We start from the raw sequence: 18104 nt of genomic DNA, 5'->3' as shown, positions 1-18104 counted from the left end.
TAATCCCATTCTCCGGCTGCTTTATTTCAATGGCTTTTCCTGTTCTGATTAGGCCTGCCTGTGTCCTTACAGCACTGCAGGGCGAGGAGGGAGGAGACAGGGCCACAAGCGCCCCCATTATCCCATGTAAACGGGATAACGCAAGATGTGGCCTGTTGTGATTAGCTTCTTTCACTTAAAATGCGTGTTTAAGGTTCATCCACCCGGGGTACTTAATGCCGTTTCATGGCTGGATGGTATTTTTCACTATATGTATATGCATACACGCCACAGTTTTCTTTAACTATGTTGTTATTCATTTTTAGAAAGAGAAGAAGGGAGTGGGATAGAGAGAGATAGAAACATCGATGAGAAAGAATAATTGATCGGCTGCCTCTCGCACGTCCCCCACTACAACCCGGGTATGTGCCCTGACTGGAACCAGGGGCCTCTGAGCCACATCCGCGGGGCCACAATTTTCTTACGTATTCATCCATGGGTGGACGTTTGGGACATTTCTACCTTTTGGCTGTTGTGAACGATGCTGCTATGACCTTTGTGTGTAGGGATTTTCTTGTTTTCAGTCCTCCTGTGTACATGCCTATGAGTGGAGTTGCTGTGTCACGGTCGTTGCGTGTAACTTTTGAGGAATGGCTGCGCTATTTTTCACAGCGGCTGCACCATGGGACCCTCCCGCCAGCAGTGCGTGAGGGTCCCAGGTGGTCCACGTCTTCCCTGACCCTGTGATGGTCTGTTTCTTTGGAAACATCCACCCTTATGGGGATGAAGTGGAGTCTCCCTGTGGTTTGGTCTGGATTGTTTCATGGCTAATGGTATTGAACATCTTTGCCTATCATTTTGGAGAACTGCCTATGCAAGTCCTGTGCCCATGTCTACACCACTGTCCTTGGGATAAATTCGTTTTTCTGCCACGATTAGCCAGAGCTCGCTCTTTCTTTCTTTCTTTCTTTTTTTCTTTCTTTCTTTCTTTCATATATTTTATTGATGTTTTTACAGAGAGGAAGGGAGAGGGATAGAGAGCCAGATATATTGATCAGCCACCTCCTGACCCCCCCACACTGGGGATGTGCCCGCAACCAAGGTACATGCCCTTGACCGGAATCGAACCTGGGACCCCTCAGTCCGCAGGCCAATGCTCCATCCACTGAGCCAAACCGGCCAGGGCTAGAGCTGTTTCTATTGGCTGCAACTATTGTAAGAACTGTGACGGATACACTCCTCCCCACCCATGGTCCCGGGTCACACTTCTACCTCCAACTAGCAAAGCAACTGGACGTGGGCACACGGCCATGTGCCAGGGGGCCGTGGCACATCCTGGACCCGGACAATAGTGCCTGCTCGGGTCTTTGCACCACTGCAGGGAGAGGAGGGGGCCAGGGCCACAAGAGACCCCAGAGTAGACAATCACAAAGAAAAATAACCACGTGGCGCTGCAAAGAGAATAAAGGGAGAGGGCGTGATGGGCACACAAAGCCACAGAGGCCGTGATGAGAGGAGCTGGAACAGGGCATTAGGGACACGCAGGAGCCTCCTAAATCGATGCGTCACTCGGGGACGAGGAGCCTGAGAACACCCCTGGGGTGAGCAGGGGAGGGGCTAGGCTGGGCAGGAGGCAGCGGCAGGGGAGCCCGGGCCTCTCTGGCCTCCCAGGGCCCTCCTGGCTCGTCTGAATCCCCTTCCAAAGGAGCATTCACAGGCGTGGCTGTTTCATAACTTAGTTTAATCTCTGGTGAGGTGCATTCCGGGCAGCGAGGAACCTCCGCCTGCCCCATAGGGTCCAGCCCAGATGGAGAAGCGTGGGCTCGTCGGACCCCTCTCTGGGGCTCTGGTTTCAGCACCTGAGTAAGGCCCATCTCCCCAATCAACAGCAGGCTGGGGGCCTCCCTCCCCTCTCCCTATGCCAGGCTTCCTGTTGGCCCTGCCCCACTTCCTGCAAGGTCTGAGACCTCTTTGGGTATTGGGATTGAGGTCCTGGCCTGGCCGGGTTCCAGGCAGGCAGGCAGGCAGGCAGGCAGGTGGGCGGGGCTGGTGCACCTCCAGGCAGTGGCAGGGGAGAGGCCTGGCGAACATCTCAGGGCCCTGGGTCCCACCGGGAAATGTGCTCCTGAGCTGGGAAGGAAGCAGAACAGAGCGAGGGTCCCCGGCCGCCCCGGGCACCCTGGTTTGGGGACCCGCTGCACCTGGTCCAGAAGCACCCAGGGCCGGGGTCCCCCTGGGTAGCTCAGGACCCTTCCAGAAGGTGCTGCTGGGAGCCGGTTCTGAGCTCGGCTTCACCTCGGCCCCCCACCACTGGGCTCTTGAGAATCAGGTAACATTGGGGGACCCCACAGGTCTCCCAGTAGCAGCTTTTGTGACAGGAGGACGGGACCTTGGAGAACCCCCGCCAGGCTGCATTAGGTCCTGCCTAATGGATGTGCTGTGTGTGGGCCCACCTCCCCCCCTCCCCCCGGGCCTCTCGCTGGGCATCTTGCGTGTGATCTGCTCTCTAGGCCTGTGATCTGCGTGTCCAGGCGCCCGGATGGGGCCAGCAGCCACCCCCGGGGACAGGCACCGCGGGAGGGGAGCCGGGGGAGGGCCCTCACCGAACCGGCAGATGTAGCGGTTGCGGGTTTTGCAGCGCTGGTCGTTCCAGTTGAAGGCGGCCGAGGCCTGCAGCTCCACGCAGTTGCCGAACCTGCCGGGCCAAGGTGCCGGGTGCTCAGGTGGGAGGACGTGAGGCGTCCGGGAGTCTCAGGTCCTCCTCCCCAGCGGGCCACCTGCACCTAAGGGGCCTCCATGCCTCTAGCCTGTACGTGGGGCTTCTGGGAGCCAGACCAGCCAAGCGCCCATCCCTGCCCGGACCCCTGCAGCGTTCCCAGGGAAGCCGGGAGGTCCTGGCACACTGCCTGCCTGGGGCAGCAACTCCACCTGCCCACCCACCCACTGCCCCACTCAGCCACACCGGCCAACGGGGCGGGGAGCAGACCAGGAACAGGCATGCCCTCCCTCCTGGGACGGAGCCTGTGTCTGGGAGCCCAACCAGGCTGCCTTCCTCCAGGCCAGTGGTCGGCAAACTCCTTCGTCAACAGAGCCAAATATCAACGGTACAACGATGGAAATTTCTTTGGAGAGCCACATTTTTTAAGCGTAAGCTTCTTCTAACGCCACTTCTTCAAAATAGACTCGCCCAGGCCGTGGTATTTTGTGGAAGAGCCACACTCAAGGGGCCAAAGAGCCGCGTGTGGCTCGGGAGCCTCAGTTTGCCGACCGCGGCTTTAGGTGATGGGCCAGAGGCATAGGCCTGGCTGCCTTCAAGGAGGGGGGTCTGGGTGAGATAGTTGTGGGGGGGGTGGGAGGTGAGATAGTTGGAGCCCTGGGTGGCCACACAGCCTGACCACCTCCACCCCTGTCACCCCACCCCAGGCATTCCTAGGCTCTGAAGACCAGGGCAGGACCACAGAACCAGAAGGCACTCCATGCAGGCTGGCTGGTGGGTGGATGCTGTGATGCAGGTGGGTGGGTGGGTGGCCACAGAATCCGGGAATCGGTGCACTGACACAGACACAGGGCTGGGGAGGGGGATGGACAGTTGACGGGGAGGACCATGGGGATGGGGGAGGAGGGAAGCACGGATAAAGCCTCCTTGGGTTCCCTGGAACATCCTCATCTCAGCCCCATGCCCACCCCCGGCTGTGCCCTGACCTCCTGGCACCGGATAGCAGGAGGCTCGGCCAGGCTGGTGGAGGTTCTTCAGTGGGATCTTAGGGCTTAGTGAGCAGGCCCTGGGGAGAGGGAGGGCTCAGGGGAGGGAGGGCAGCCCAGACTCACCCCTGGTTGTCAGGCTGCCCAAAGGCAAAGCTGGTGAAGGCCTGGTGCTCCCCGGTGGCCCAGCGGAAGGCGTCCTTGGCGGTCTTGTAGGTGAGCCCTGGGCCGGGCAGTCCAGGAGGGCTGGAGCCTGAGCCCGCGGCCTCGTGCTTGCCTGGTCCCGGCCCTGAAGCCCCCTCTCTGCTCTCGCGTTCCCCAGTGGTTCTCTCTCACGGCAGCTCCCTCCCCAGGGCAGGGGGAGCCAGCCTGACTGCGGGCCCCATGGGGCTCCGAGCCTTCCTCCCCGCCGCGCTCTCTGCTGGTGGGTGGGTGCTCTGGTTTCCACGGCCCAGATTCCTGGGGGGCGCCCCAGCCCCCCCACACTTACCGATCCAGAAGTTCCTGGTCTCAAAGTCGCTGTCGGTCACCTCGTTGGTGGTCTCCAGGCGGCCCAGGTAGAAGGCAAGGATGTCCTGTACCTTCTGGCTCTCGATCTGGGCGAGCACCCCGCCCTTCCCCTGTGTAACCCCCGCTCTGGGTCATGACGGCAGAGACCCAGAGCTCAGGCAGCCCTTGCTGCCCCACCACGGCCACGAATGGCAAATACGCGTACTGGCTGTGCTGTCGTCGCCTTCCCCCCACCCCACAGCCTCCCCCTTCCTCTCCCCCGCCTGCACCGGGGCCCAGCCTGGCGGGGTCCTGCCACTGGAGGGTTTTGGTTTGCTTGCTCAGTGCCTTAGACACATTTGAGTTGGCTGCCAACATGAATAATTCTAGACATGCCAATGAAAATCTGGATTTCTGGTTCTGAAAAATCCCTAGTTCTGGCCTTCCTGACTCGGATCCCTGTTGGCAGCCGGCAGCTGGAGCTGAGTCAGGACAGCTCCTTAGACGGGGCCCTCGGCTCATTGTGAGACCTCCTGGTCTCCATGGCTCTGAGTGGACACCCCTGCTTCATGCTAATGATGAGAAGATGTTGAAGGAACCGCCCCTTAGCCCAGGATCCCTCCTTAGTCCTTGAGACCCTAGAGGGGAGGGGCTTCCTGGGGAGGCAGGGGTCAGCTGTCACCTGGCATTTCATCTTGGCTCCGTAATAGGTGTCCGCCTCTGGAGACACCATGAAGCAGTCTCCGTCGATCCTCAGGTCACAGGTGTGGAAGGGAAAGTGCACCTTGGCTGGGGGCAGGGGGAGTGTGAGTTTGCGTGTAAGCACCTCATGTTAAAATCGTCACCCCTCCCACCCTGCCAGGGAGCTGAGCTCAAGGTACCACTCCCTGGAGAGTGGGTGGGGCCAGTGGTGTGCTGGTAAATGTATAAAAGCCAGCTCTCGGCCTCAAAATCAATCAATCAATCAATCAATCAATCTGTGATTTGTAGCATTTGCCAATTCCCATGGTGTAAGTACCCATTCCGTGGCCCATTTCAAGGTATTAATATCACTGACCATGGAACTGGGAAGAGATGTGTACGGCAGGCAATTATGCGGTGGCCCGAGCCAGACCCGGTACCCTATCCAGGGGGTCCTGGGAGGGCCCGGCTTGTTGGGGGCCTGGGGTCAGAACTCACTGGCACATTGGGCTCCCCCGTAGCCGACGTCACAGACACAGGAGCACTCCTCTTCCCGGAACCGGCCATGCACGCACTGCATGCTGCACCGCACTGCAGGACAGGGCGGGAGGGGCCTGCGCTCAGCCACAACCCTCCACCCCATGCTGCCCCCCGCAGGCCAGGCTGCGGACATGCAGGGACTGGCCAACCACAGAGAGGTCCCCTCCCAGGGCTCCCAACCGCTGCCCCTCTGGGCGTCTTTGGTTTGATCTTGTAGAGAGAAGCAAATTGGGGTCGGGGTGGTGACCTGGCCGTGGCCACAGAGCTGGGGAGGGGAGACAATGGGAGAGGAATCCACTTTGAACCCTAAGTCTGCCTTCCACCACCTCAGGATGTATGGGGGCCACTCCTGATTCTGTTTTGAACCCCCTCCCCCTGCCCCCTGCACAGCTCAGGGTCTTGCCGACAGTCGGTGCTCAATGGATGCTTGTTGAATGACTATGTGCAGTGCTCAAATCAGCAAGCACCCCCCTCCCCCCAGCACACTTGGTACTCCCTCAAACTCATTCACAGAGTGCAGCACAGCCCCTGGACATACCACACAGCGCCTGTGTGCACACACATGCCCACATGCACTGGGCTCAGCCCCTCCTCACCCCCACGGGCTGCCTGAGTGTGCGCCAGGCCCAGACTCCCCTCGCCGGGCCCCTTAGGCCGCTATGGTCTACAACTCCGGGGCGCCTCACCTTGGCAGAATCTGCCCGTGTAGCCAGGGGGGCAGAGGCAGCGGCAGGTGCTGACGTTGAGCTGTCCGTGGTTCCGGCAGCTCATGCGACAGGGGTTCCTGGGGACCTCTGGCCAGAGAAGGAGGGACCTCTGAGAGGGGCTGCCTCAGGCAGGTGCCTCCCGGGGGCTGGGCCCAGGCTTCTGGGACAGCCCCTCGGGGTGCTGCCACTTTCTCCAATCGCCCGTCACGCTCTCAGCTGCCCGCTCCCACAGGAGGAGGCGGGTAAGGGGGCACTTACCACAGAGCCCGCCTGCGTGGTCCCAGGCCTTGAAGCAGCCCGAGACGCTGGCCGTGCAGAGCGAACACCAGGCGCCCTTCTTGTAGGGGACGATTGGCTGCCCGTTGACCTCCCAGTTGCCTCTGTGAGAGTAAGCACTGGAGAGAGGCTGGGAGGACCCCCGCCATCAGCCTGCCCCACCCACCCGCCCCTCAGCTCAGCCAGGGGACTTGGGGAGCTGGGTGAGACTGGGAGATTTCCCGGAAAAGGAGAGAGGGCCTCCCAAGGAATCCTGGAACATCTCCTGCAAGCAGAGAGTGCTTCCAGGAGGAGGCATCCATCCGAGGAGACTCCACTCCTGCGGGGCCAGGATTGTGGTGCTGCCACCTCGGCACCCAATCCCTAACCCCCTTCTTCCCTCTCTCCCACAGGGTGGAGATCTAGGGGTAAAGGCCTTGTGGGTGAGTGGTAGACACCTCTTCCAGGTTGAACGTGTCCTCGCCCCAGCCTGACAGCCCCGGGGCGGGGGGGGAGCTTACCCAGGAAAGTAGGCACAGACAAAGGCTTCCATCCCGGCCTGGTCCCCAGAGCAGGGATGACGCCCACAGCCCAGCTGGCTCGAGGTGGCCCACACGAGCTGCGGGAGACACAGTGGCTCAGAAGTCCTATCGGGCCACCCCCAGACTGGGGCCAGCAGCACAGGTGATGCTCTGGCCCCAAACGAGGCAGGCAGGCAGCTCCCTCGCCTCCCTGGGGGCCTCAAGAGTAGCAGCTATGATGATCAGGGCCGTAAGGATGGGTGGGAATGGCCTGGGACGCTGTCTGGGTGTTCAGGGGAGTGGAGGGTGAGGGCAGGCAGGTACCTGAAAGGAGGGGAGATTGTGGAGGGGTGGAGGAGAGATGCTACAGGAAGACTTGGACGTGAAAACCTTGTGACAGATTGCAAAAACTCTGGCCGCACTTCTTGCTTCAGCTCCTTTTTATTTTTTATTTTATTTATTTTTTTAATATATGTTATTGATTTTTGTACAGAGTGGAAGGGAGAGAGATAGAGAGTTCGAAACATCAATGAAAGAGAGTAATCGATCAGCTGCCTCTTGCACACCCCCTACTGGGGATATGCCCGCAACCAAGGTACATGCCCTTGACCGGAATTGAACCTGGGGCCCTTCAGTCCCCAAGCCGACGCTCTATCCATTGAGCCAAACCGGTCCCGGCTTCAGCTCCTTTTTAAATGTGGCTTTGCAGTTCTTTGTGTCAAGAGAAGTACTCTCTTTCCCATACCCTGAGTCTGGCTGGCCCTGTGGCCAATATCAGAGGTGATATTGAGCCAGTTTTGAACCGAGGCCTCAGGAGACCCTGCAATTTCTACTCACTCTCATAACACCATGCTCAAGTCACCTCATGAACAAGCCTGCTGGAGGCTGAAAGACCTCTTAGGGCGGAGATGAGCCAGTTAGAGCCACTTTAGCAGCCAGCTTCTGCCAACCCCACAGCTGATTGAGTTGCATGAGTGGGCCCAGCCAAGACCAGAAGAACCTCCCAGCTGATCCCAACGCAAATTGTGTATTTGCCGAATTGTAAGATGCTACATTGTGGGGGAGTGTGGGTGCATCCAAAGCTAATCAATACAGGTTGCTAACAGTGTTCAAAACTTAGATTTAAAGTTTTAGATTCAGTGACAATGTGGATATAGAACAAGTGGTCAAAGCACAAGAAGAGCTAAGCAAATTGGTAGCCGTTAAAAATGATAGGTGTGGCTCTAAGCTGGTTTGGCTCAGTGGAGAGAGCATTGACCTGTGGACCAAAGGGTCCCGGGTTCGATTCCGGTCAAGGACGTGCCTTGGTTGCAGGCTCCTCCCCGGCGTGGGCTCTGGTCAGGGCTCACGCAGGAGGCAATCAATCTCTGTGTTTCTCTCACATCAGCGTTTCCGTCTGTCTTTCCCTCTCTCTTCCACTCTCCCTGAGAATCAATGAAATAATATCCTTGAGTGAGGATTAACAAACAAATAAAAGACAGGTATGAGGCAGGGAGAGATGAACATGTGGTCATACGTATGTGTCCAACAATGAAAGAATATGCATTTTTTAAATATATATATATATATATATATATATATATATATATATATATATATATATATATTTAAAGAGGAAGCGAGAGGGAGAGAGAGAAACATCAACGATGAGAGAGAATCATTGATCTGCTGCCTCCTGCAGGCCCCCTATTGGGAATCGAGCCCACAACCTGGGCATGTGCCCTGACTGGGAATCCAATTATGATTTCCTGGTTCATAAATGGACGCTCAACTACTGAGCCACACTGGCTGGGTAGAATATGCATTCTTTTTAGGAATTCATGGAATTTTTCCAAATGTTGACCCCATTAGCAAACCACAAAGCAAGATTCATCCATTACCAAAGAACCAATATCCTATAGGCCATGTTCTATGACTTCCATGCAATAAAATCCAGAGTAAGTAATTTAGAAGTAAAGAAGAAAGTATAGTTTAGAAATTTAAATATACATTTTAAAATCAAAGGCAACATCATAATGGAAGTAGGAAACACTTAGAACTTAAATGACGTTGAAAACACTATCAAACTTATATGATAGAATGTGGCTAGCAAAGTTTAGGGAGAAATCTATAGCTTTAAATGCATAAAGCAGTAATGAAAAATACTTAAAATCAATGAGCTAAGAACCCATATCACGAATATAAAAAGAGATAATAGAGTAAGTTGAATAAAATAGAAGAAAAAAATAAAAATAAAAACAGAAATGAACAAAAAAAATTAAATGAAGACAAAGAAAAAGCAGATTTGTTCAAATAGAAAAACCTCTGAAAAAAGACTAAAAGAGAGAAGGCACAAATAAATGTGGGACTTTTAAAAGGACATTAGCTATACAGTAAATACTTTAAAATCTCTGTTTAATTCTAGTTTTAAAAATCTCTGTTAAATAATGAACAACTATGAAGTATTTGTTTTCTCACTGACACCATCTAACTGCCATTCTATTGTACAGATTCAAGGAGTTTCTATTACCTTTAGAATTGGATGTTAATGAAAAGCAAACCACCAATCATTTTTTTTCTATTACCAATACATTTTTTAGAATCTGAATGGCTAGTTCTAAAAGTCAAGAGAATGAATGGCTACCTATTTATAACTAACTCATAAAATAAACTTTGCAACACATTTTTTTGAAAAGAACAACTATGATCAATACATTGGAAAACACAGAATGGACAGTTTTCTATGAAATAGAAGTTGGCAAAACTCTCTCAAGAAGAAACAAAAAATCTGAAATGATTAATGACCATTTCTTCCTTTTCCTTCTATATTTTAAAATATATTTTTATTGATTTCAGAGAGGGAGAGAAAGATAGAAACATCAAGTCTGAGCAAGAATCATTGATCGGCTGCCTTTTTTTTTTTTTGAAGATAAAGGATCTGAGTTTATTTCCGGGCCTCTGAGCAGGGCGTTCCTCCCCCTAGGCCGCTGCATCAGAGCACGGGGACCAGAACAAAGAACCGGCCAAGAAGAAGAGGAGAAAGGAAAAGAGATGCCTGAGTTAATGTGCACTTTGGGGCTTCTGCTTCCCGTCTCCCCGAAAAGCAACACCGCCCCTCGTCCGACAGCCCGCACCGCGATCGGCTGCCTCTTGCATGCCTCACACTGGGGATCAAGCCTGCAACCCGGGCATATGCCCTTTACTGGAATCAAAGCTGGCACCCTTCAGTCTGCTGGCTGACACTCTATCCACCGAGCCAAACCAGCTGGAGCTGATAATTGTGGAAGCTGGGTGACAGGTACATGGGGTTTATTATATCATGTGACCTTTTTGTATATGTTTGAAATTTTCTGTAATAAAACTTTTAATCTTCACCCGAGGATATCTTTTTACTGATTTTTGAGAGAGACAGGAAGGAAGAGAAAGAGAGAGAGCGAGAGCAAGAGAGAGAGAAAATATCATCAATCAGTTGCCTCCTGTTCACACCCCAAGGGTCAATCCCACAACCTATGTATGTGCCCTGAAAAAAAGCAAAACTGGCATGGCTCAGTGGTTGAGCATCAACCTATGAACAGGAGGTCACAGTTCAATTCCCAATCGGACTCATGCCTGGGTGGCGGGTTTGACCCTTATTGTGGGGCATTCAGGAGGGAGCCGATCAAGGATTCTCTCTCATCACTGATTTTTTTTATCTTTCTTTCTGAAATCAATAAGAATAAATATTTTTTATTTTTTTAAAAATATATTTTATTGATTTCTTACAGAGAGGAAGAGAGAGAGAGAGAGAGCTAGAAACATCGATGAGAGAGAAACATCGACCAGCTGCCTCTTGCACAGCCCCCACCGGGGATGTGCCCACAACCAATGTACATGCCCTTGACCGGAATCGAACCCGGGGCCTTTCAGTCCGCAGACCGACGCTCTACTGCTGAGCCAAACCGGTTTCGGCAAGAATAAATATTTCTTAAAGGTAAAAGCACACAAATTGGAGGACAAGCAACCACTCATCTTAGGACAATCTCTAGCCCCTCTGAGCCCGCACCCTGGCCTCACCTGAGTGTAGTGGCTGCAGGTGGCGTTGAGGGCACACCCAGCCGCCTCGTGGCTGTACCGCTGGCCTTCCGCAAACCACAGGCCCACCACGTGGACGAAGGGCGCCACGCCCACGGGCAGCAGCTGCACGTTCCAGCCCACCTGTGAAGTGGCCGCCTGCGTGGGCGCCCGGCTTGAGGTTGGGACGCCACAGAGGGCTGCCCTGGCCTGAGCCTGTCGGGCGAGGCTCTCACTCCAGTCCTGGGGGCGGTACAAACAGAAACATCAGCAGGGGGCTCTCCCTTGCCATCCTCCCCACATCCCCGGGGTTGCTAGCTGCAGAGAGCTCTGGGCCAGGTGTCCTGCTCGGCTGCCTGGCCGCTCTGCGCGGGTTTTACCCAGTTCACCGGGCCGGGGAAGGTCTGGTAGGACCAGCCCAGAGCTCTCCAAGGTGCTTTGGGAAAGGACCAGCCCCAAGCCGGCTCCACCCAGGACTGGATGCCTCCATCCTCCTGACCCCTGTGGGCACCCTCAGGCCCTGATCCCGGCACCACCATCCTGGGGGGACAGGTGCCCCGGAGGGAGCAATGCCAGCCCAGGCGCCGGGATGGGTCTCTGCAGTAATCTTTCCCGCCTGGGAATGAGCGCACGGGCAATGCCCACGCCTTCCATACTGGTTCTGGGTTGGCCATGAGGTACGCCTGGCCCTGGCCATGCCCAGCTGATCCCACTCGGCTTCCCTTCTGTGATGCCAAAAGCTGCAGCAGCCGGGCCTCTGTACCCTATTCCCCTACCCACCCCGGCCTTGGCGTGTGAAGGGCACCCACAGGGAAGGGGGCCGGCGAGGGTGTTGGAGGTCTCTTTGGTCCCAGAGAGCAGAGTGTTTTGGAGCAGCTGTAATCTGCTCTCCCTACCCAGGCACCAGCGGACCTCCCCGCACCCTGACCCCTCAGCACCCCCTCCTCTGAAACAAGGCCCTCTGCGGGCAGGATGACGTATAGAATCCGGTCGCCATGCCCTGGGCCACCTAGACACCTCATCATGGCTGTGGGACCTCCAGCAGTCCCCTAATCTGCATAAGACTCAACATCCCCATTTCCCATCTGTAAAATGGGAACACTAAGGCACCCATAGGCTGAGACTGTCTTGAGGATTAAATGGATGCAGGGCCCAGCCGGCTCAGTGGCTCAGTGGTTGAGCGTTGATCTATGAACCAAGAAGTCAGGGTTCAATTCCCAGTCAGGGCACATGCCCAGTTTGTGGGCTTGATCTCCAATAGGGGGTGTGCAGGAGGCAGCTGATTTATGATTCTCTCTCATCCTGGATGTTTCTATCTCTCTCTCCCTTCCTCTTTGAAATCAATAAAAACATATTTTTAAAAATAAAGTAAAATAAATGGATGCAGGGATGAGAGTGCATTGCTGAGGGCCTGACTCACAGCAAGGGGCCATAGTGACTTTACTGCCTGTGGGGCTAGAGCTGGGAGCAACAGGGCCCACTGGGGCCCCTCAGCAGCCCTGAGCCACCCCCAGCGCCTCAACCCCACGGGGAAAAAAGCTGTAGAAGCCCACGGGGGTGCCCAGGACCAAGCCACAGGTATGAGGGAGGCTGTGTGGGGACTTCTTTTTGCATCTTTTGTGAAACGCTGTTTTCTAAGAGTTTGGCAAAGAGGGCAAAAAAAAAAAAAAAAAAAAAAGTGTAGAAACGGCACCCTGATCGGTTTGGCTCAGTGGATAGAGCGTCAGCCTGCAGACTGAAGGGTCCCAGGTTTGATTCCGGTCAAGGGCATGTACCCGTGTTGCGGGCACATCCCCAGTAGGAGGTGTGCAGGAGGCAGCTGATCGATGTTTCTCTCTCATCGATGTTTCTAACTCTCTATCCCTCTCCCTTCCTCTCTATTAAAAAATAAATAAATAATATACATTAAAAAAAGAAAAGCGTAGAAACAGCTGATCAGGGTGCCCTCACACCAGAGTGTGGGAAGGGGCGTGGGTGCCAGGACCTGGGCCTGAAGGAGGGGCAGAGCCACTGCAGCGCAGGGAAAGTGGGAGAGGTGACCCCCCCCCCCCTTCCCGGTCCCACCCCCACCGCCTGGGAAACTGACCCAGAGCTCTCAAGGTCACCGTGCTCAGCCAGGGGAGGCGGCGTCTGTGGGAGGCAGTCATGGGGAGCCCTGCCCGCTCCCACCCCGGCCCTCCCTCCCTCCCAGGCCTGTGAGCATCGGCTTGGGTAGCTGAGGACCCACACCGTGGGGGCAGAATTTCTGGGCCTCAGGAAGACACCTCCAACCCCAGAGCCCCAGCCAGGGGTGGTGGGAAACCCTGTACCACTGACCGTAGTCCCCGTGAATGAGCAGGGAACTTAGAGGGGCCTCCTTTTCCCAGACAAACCCGTGAGGAAGCAAGCACTGGGTCCCGGCCCCACACAAGCCCCTCCCCTGAGCGGGATGCTTCTCTCTCCATCCTGCTGGGACTCCTTTGTGAAGCTCCTTCCATGCCTCCTGGTCTCCAGGACGACCGGGTGGGAGGTGAGGAAAGGCCAAAGGAGGGCCCTTCTGGGAAGCAGGAAGCTGCGGAGCCCCCAGCAACCAGGCCCATCCCGCTGCGGGCCAGGAGGGCTGGCTGCCCCTTCTGCTCTGCTCAGGTGGAAGGCGCCTGGTGCCCGCAGGGCCCCATGAGCCCTGTTGGGGACTGCCCCTCCACCCCCCCCTCCATGAGCCGGGCCGGGCGGGCACTCACCAGTCTCTGCATGTTGGCCGCAGGGGGGTGCACCCGGCTGCGCAGGCGGTTGTGCAGGGAGAGGAGCAGGAAACCCTCCTTCCTGCTCAGGGCTGGGGTGGGAGACAAGGTCAGGGCCCCCGGAGCCACGGAGCCCGTGCCCTGGCTGACGGGGTGGGGTCACCATGTCAAGAGGAGAATGCAATCCTGTCCTTAGGAAACAAGACCTGAGGTGGGACAGGAGGACCCGGAGCAAAGAGATGGGGGACTAAGAGGTGGAGAAGAGTCGTGGTGAGAGGGACAGGTGTAAAGGAGCTTGGCTGAGAGCTGGGCGTGGGGAGATAGGGGCCATAGGGGCTGGGGGTTGGGTGTGAGGAGGACACTGGCCCTGAGCTCATGGAAGCCCCCTGGCTCGGGCTCCTCCTAGGGCCCCAACTGCAAACTCTAGGCTTCATTCCTCCTTGACCCCCAGGCCTGGGCCCGCTGCCCTTCATTCTTCCTCGTCCCCCACTCATCTCGGCTCTTGGCCCCTGGACGGGCCGAGGGCTGCTCTTTAGACCACATCCGCATGCACAGGGCTCACACCTCGAGCTAGCTTCTAGAAGCCCCCTAGAGCCCCTGAGCCACACCATAGCTCCTCCATCTGGCCTCGCCCGGGGCCCCTTACCTCCGGGCATTGGCGCCTGCTCCTCCCGCAGCTGGAGCGGCCGCACCTCTGCCCAGGCCACGCTAAGCAGAGCCAGGAGCACGGGCAGGAGGCCAGGCCCGCGGCCCCCCAGCCCGGAGGAGGGCTCCAGCCACAGCATGGGTCTGCAGGGCGATCTGGGAGCAGCCTGGCTCCGCCGACCAGCGTCCGGCTCTCGCTTCCCAGGCTGGACGGAGCTATTCACAATCTCGAGGAGTCAGGCTGGGCTGGCAGACAAAAGGAGGAGGCTGGTGAGTAATCATTGTGTCCAAACAAGCCTCCCATCCAGGCTGGCATGAAAGGGATAGAAGCTGCAATCCCAGCCGCCCCCCAACCGCCGACCTACCAGCCAGGCGGTGTGCACTGACCCCGTGGCCCCTGCTAATCATTGCAGGGTCCTCACAGCCTCGGGTGCCCTTGCGGGCCTTGCTGATTGGCCCACGGACATTCCAGGGCTGCGGATTAACAAGTGATGGCGGTGCCCTGGCCGGGACAGTGTCCTTCCTCAGAGGCTTCCCACTCCCAGCCCCAAGCCCAGGCGGGAGGCTGGGGCCTCAGCCGTGTGCCCTGCGTGCGGGCAGGAACTGGGCAAGACCCCAGGGGAGTTCTTTCCTTTCTTGGGAAGCTAGTCCCAGCCCCCAGCCATGAATTAAACATGGGCAGGTGGTAACTGTACACCAGACAGGTGCCGTCGGTGGGTGGGCGGGCACTGGGGCTGTAGGCTCGAGGGAAGTGGGCTGGGAGGAAAGGGTGCTCTAGGAAAGTCTGTCTGGGTCGTGTGGGGGCTGGCTCCCCTCACACCCTCCCTCTCCCCCCCGCGGTCTCCCATGTGACTACTGGCCAGGAGCAGGCAAGGCAAGAGGCAGGACAGCACGTGACAGCCTTGGCTAGCCTGAGTCCTGCAGGGAACACGTTGGCCCCTAGACAAACAGCTGGTGTAGTTAGGGGGCAGCAACTTGCCATGATCCTCGGGGTCTGGCCACGGCTACGCAATCCGAAGAGAATATATTGATCTGCACCATGGCTCACGTTTCTTAGAAAAACAAAAGGCTGCCTTGCAGGCCACAGGCAAATTGTCCACGTTCCCTACAGCGCGGATCAGAGGGTATTCAGCCACCCTTGCAAGCCAACTACCTCTTCCTTCTGGAGTTTGTGCAACCCCTGACCCCCGGCCTGACACTCTCTGAGCCCGGTGTCAACTCCCTGGGAGCTTTGCTGAGATGCAAGTAGGCTTGTAAATAATAATGGTTTAATCCAAAAAAAGAAAATAAAAACAAAGTTAAAAAATAGGTGGCAAGTGGGGAGAAAGAGGGAGTGTGGCAGGAGAGCTCATTTTCCAGGTCCGTAGAGAATATCTGAACACTGAATACTTGAATGCTGGCATTCAGACCCAGGCCAGGCCAGCTCCAAAGTCATTCTCTTGACCAACCTCAACGAGCCCTTCCATCTAGGACTCTGAGAGCCTTGAGTCCAAGGATGCCCCAGATCCAAGTGTCTGAGGGGCCCCGACTCTACAGAGCCCCGCTTAGGAAGGACAGTGGGAGGAGACGGGCCCATCCCTCCTTCAAGGCTTCACCAAAGGAGCATCTTCTCAGTCCTTGGCGTACACAGGAGTCACACTGGATTATCTCCTCTCAGGGGAGATTTGATTAATCCTGACATCCTGCACTCTGTAGGAGGGGCTCTCTCAACGCAGGAAACCTGTGAATTCATATGCCACAGCGCCACCTACTGGTCAGGTAATATGGCCAACGGCAGTAAACTAATATCACTTAACAGTGTTTCCCAAACTTTTGACATATGGGTACCCCTTCTATAATTTTCGTAACGCTAAGTACCCCTCGTACTCATGAGAACGTAGAATTAGGCGCAGCTAAGCACGGTGCAGTGCATATCCCCACCAAACTCTTCCCGTAACCCCTAGGGGTATGCGTACCACACTTGGGGAAACACTGCACTACAGGATTAGCCCCATTTCACAGATGGGCAAAAAGGACCCCAGCCTTCCCTTCGGTCAGTGTGGGTCAGCGGAGGTGCTTTGGGGGGACCACTCTGGCCAGAACAGGAGGCCCCCATGGTCCCTACACACACTCACTTGCTCCAGGTTGTCTGGGTCTCACCAATAGGAACGCAGACAGGTGACCGGTCACCTTAGAGAGCCTAACTCCTCAGAGCCCCCGTGTTGGGAGCCATCAGAGTTGAGACAAGCAACTTCGTCTTAAGAAAATACAACTCCATCTTAGAATTAAGTTCCTTCTAGCAGAAGTTATGCGGTGCCCTGCGGGTTTGGCCAGAAGCTAAAGATTAACCTGCCCCTTAGCACGTCTTGCTCCGGAGGATCTCTGCAACTCCCCTTCCTGATCCTCCCCCATAGCTAGCCCCACCTGGGAATGTTCCCATGGCAACTCAGCTGGAGTCAGCCGCTGGTTGAATCAGAGCAGCGCCGGTAAAGACACCACTCTAGCAACTAAAAGTTAGGACACCGCCCTAGCAGCTAGAAGTTAGAGTGCCGCCCTGGCAGTTAGCCAATCCTGTGTTGCCAGATACCTTACCACCTTGTCACTCAGTGCCTAAACCAATTATACACTGTCAAAGACCCCGCTGCGTAGGCAACCCTGCCCCCCTTTGTTCCTGCTGTATATATACTGCTATTCCAAAAATAAAGTTTGAGGCTTGATCAGAACTTTGTCTTGCCTCCATTTCTCCGTGCCCCTGTCCCTTCTTTTCATCCTCCACAGGTCCTCCCTCTCCCCACGTTGTCATGCCCCGCGGGTCGGGGCACCCCCGCCCACATGTGCTTTCACTCCCTCAGCCTGCAAGGGTCAGACTGACATCAAAAGCAACAACCTCACCAAAACCGGTTTGGCTCAGTGGTAGAGCGTCGGTCTGCAGACTTAAAGGTCCCAGGTTCGATTCCGGTCAAGGGCATATATCTTGGTTGCTGGCACATCCCCAGTAGGGGGTGTGCAAGAGGCAGCTGGTCGATGTTTCTCTCTTATTGACGTTTCTAGCTCTCTATCTCTCTCCCTTCCTCTCTGTAAAAAAAATAATAAAATATATATTAAAAAAAAAAAGCAACCACCTCTACTTTTGTCCTTTTGTGTTTTGATAAAACACTGAAGAAACTAGAGCTGTTAAAATTTACCTTGGGGAAAACATCAGAACTGGTTTATCTGGTGTCGTGGAACCTCTTACTGCTTTTAATACACGATTAGTAATAATAATAATAAAAAAAATAGTCAACCTCTGACAGCCAGCCAAGCTCCTTACATTGATTGCTCTTTTCCATATCTCTGTTTCTAGTCATTGGGTCAACTCGGCCTTACATGCCCTCCTGGCCCCTTGTTCTACAGGAAACGGTAGAGGTCACTGGCTTCAGACATATAACCTTGGCTCCAGTCCCAGACCTTCCCACTAGCTGTGTGATCTTGAAAAAGTCGTGTTACAGCCCTAGCCAGTTTTGCTCAGTGGATAGAGCGTTGGCCTGGGGACTGAAGGGTCCGGGGTTTGATTCCGGTCAAGGGCACATGCCTGGGTTGCAGGCTCCATCCTCAGTAGGGGGTGTGCTGGAGGCAGCCGATCAATGATTCTCTCTCATTATTGATGTTTCTCTCTCTCTTCCTCTCCCTTCCTCTCTGAAATCAATAAATATATTTGAAAAGAAAAAGTCATGGTGCATCTGAGTCTACTAGTACATCATCTACTAAAAACTTACCTCTTAAGATTGCCATAAAGGTGAAATGTATAAGATAAGCCCTTGTCCCGTGTAAAGCACACTCTTAAAGAACCAGCTTAAGGCCCTTGCTGGCAGGGCTCA

At 55.2% G+C, this 18104-nt stretch overlaps 1 protein-coding gene and 1 long non-coding RNA gene across 4 annotated transcripts; one reads left to right on the top strand and one right to left on the bottom strand.

Moving 5' to 3' along the window:
• Positions 1-1703: 1703 nt before the first annotated feature.
• CLEC18C (C-type lectin domain family 18 member C) lies at positions 1704-14757 on the bottom strand. Of its 3 annotated transcripts, XM_036441047.2 has the most exons (13): positions 14634-14753; positions 14270-14514; positions 13624-13715; positions 10907-11146; positions 6875-6972; positions 6357-6478; positions 6078-6185; positions 5350-5442; positions 4853-4959; positions 4172-4301; positions 3808-3904; positions 2583-2674; positions 1704-2109 (listed from the first exon to the last, which is right to left on the bottom strand). In XM_036441047.2, the coding sequence occupies exons 2-13, from the start codon at positions 14406-14408 to the stop codon at positions 2072-2074; spliced, it is 1356 nt and encodes a 451-aa protein (XP_036296940.1). In that variant the 5' UTR covers positions 14409-14514; positions 14634-14753; the 3' UTR covers positions 1704-2071. The 3 variants fall into 3 exon arrangements, with proteins under 3 accessions (XP_036296940.1, XP_045438644.1, XP_045438645.1); XM_045582688.1 differs by lacking the exons at positions 1704-2109; positions 2583-2674 and adding an exon at positions 3239-3531 and having other exon boundaries at positions 14634-14757; XM_045582689.1 differs by lacking the exons at positions 1704-2109; positions 2583-2674 and adding an exon at positions 3239-3531 and having other exon boundaries at positions 14270-14509; positions 14634-14724.
• On the top strand, positions 3591-16469 carry LOC123652483. The gene is made up of 3 exons (XR_006741854.1): positions 3591-3626; positions 15390-15392; positions 16282-16469. It is a non-coding gene; the product is annotated as an uncharacterized LOC123652483 (long non-coding RNA).
• The last annotated feature ends 1635 nt before the right edge of the window (positions 16470-18104 follow it).

Source organism: Pipistrellus kuhlii, unplaced genomic scaffold (genome assembly GCF_014108245.1).
Source record: "Pipistrellus kuhlii isolate mPipKuh1 unplaced genomic scaffold, mPipKuh1.p scaffold_m20_p_17, whole genome shotgun sequence".
Classification (NCBI taxonomy): Eukaryota; Metazoa; Chordata; class Mammalia; order Chiroptera; family Vespertilionidae; genus Pipistrellus; species Pipistrellus kuhlii.
The sequence above is the reverse complement of the archived record's forward strand: the minus strand, read 5'-3'. Positions and strand labels throughout refer to the sequence as shown.